Raw genomic sequence first — 1,340 nt, 5'->3', positions numbered from 1 at the left:
TTTTTTTAATTTTGTGTACGTGTACCGTCAAATCAGATCTGACTGGTACAGGAGGATATTGCGCCTCCTTCTCCAGCAGAGCGTCTGGTGGATTCGAACCGTGTTCCTCTGGGATTGCAGTTCAGTTTCTTGCCACTAGGCCACCAGAGCTCCCCTGAGGGAGTATTTTAGTGTACTTATAGCTGGCAGTAAATATATTTTTGAAAAGTTGTACTAGTCCAAAATATTCTATTTTTTTAATATTCTACAGTTAAGTCAGGAAGTTCTTTTTTACATACTTAAATTCGGGTTATCCTAGTGGGTAGTACATTAACTATAGAAAGAAACTATGGCTTTGCCTTTCACAATCATCTTAGTAGACTTTACCATTCAAACATTCTCATTTTGAATAACATTTTTTTTGCAAATGACATTGAAAAACTACGTTTATAATATTTAAAATAGAAACATTTTATTGTATTTTAAAACTTTTTAAGGAAGAAGAAGTTTCTCCACAGCTGTTTACTTTCCATGAAGCTGTCTCACAAATGGTAGAAATGGAAGAGCAAGTGGTGGAGGATCATAGGGCAGTGTTCCAGGTAAAGTAACAGTTCCTATCTTCAAAATATTTCTTGACATACCTTCCAACTTTCCAAATTCTTGGAATATTCCACTGTTCTAAAAAATCATTATTTACGTGTTTTGTATTGTCAATCCAGGTTCTCACTGTGTAATCCAGCTTCCTCTGCCAGTTGCTTCAGTTCTGTCTAGGGGAAGCCCAAGATTATCCTCCCCAAATGTGTAGTGTATGATAAATCCCATTCCACATGTCATCTACAGTGTATAGAACTGTTTGCTTTTACTGATTAGTCTAAGATCTCAAGCTCTGTGCAGCTCTTTCTCATCCCCATTCAGCCTGGGCAGTGCTTTTCCTATTTGTTATACTTGTTAGTGCAGGAGCCAGCTATAGATATACATGGGGCATGCTTTGGGAATGATCCCAGTAAAGAGCTTCATGTCCCTCAAGATATTCTCTTACCTCCCAACATCAGCTGTTTGCTCTCTAAACCCAGAAATCTACTGGACTTCTGTCTGTCAGGGTCTTTATTAAGCCTCTCTGAGTCTGTGATAGATATCATACCTCTTGAGGTTTAGTTAGCGTTGAGCCAATTTGTAGTTGGTGTTACGTGCCGTTGAGTCGTTTGCAACTCATAGCGACCCTATGTACAGCATCCCTAAACCCTGCTCTATCCTGTGCCAGTCGCACTGCCTCTGACACACCCATCCCAATTACCCCAGTCACTGAATCAATCCACCTCATAGAGGGTCTTCCCCTCTTGCGCCGTCCCTCCACCCTCCCA

General features: G+C 40.4%; 1 protein-coding gene across 3 annotated transcripts in view; it reads left to right on the top strand.

Moving 5' to 3' along the window:
* Positions 1-1,340, top strand: part of KIF2A (kinesin heavy chain member 2A) — a 123,915-nt gene that overhangs the window by 112,320 nt on the left and 10,255 nt on the right. For all 3 annotated transcript variants that reach the window (XM_006891507.1, XM_006891508.1, XM_006891509.1), the window contains one exon: positions 477-578. In XM_006891507.1, coding sequence (XP_006891569.1) covers positions 477-578 — 102 coding nt within the window. The remainder of the gene's footprint in view (positions 1-476; positions 579-1,340) is intronic.

The sequence above is a fragment of the Elephantulus edwardii genome, unplaced genomic scaffold (genome assembly GCF_000299155.1).
Source record: "Elephantulus edwardii isolate Elephantulus edwardi_28Jun2011 unplaced genomic scaffold, EleEdw1.0 scaffold00099, whole genome shotgun sequence".
Lineage (NCBI taxonomy): Eukaryota > Metazoa > Chordata > Mammalia > Macroscelidea > Macroscelididae > Elephantulus > Elephantulus edwardii.
This window is presented reverse-complemented; position numbering and strand designations above follow the sequence as displayed.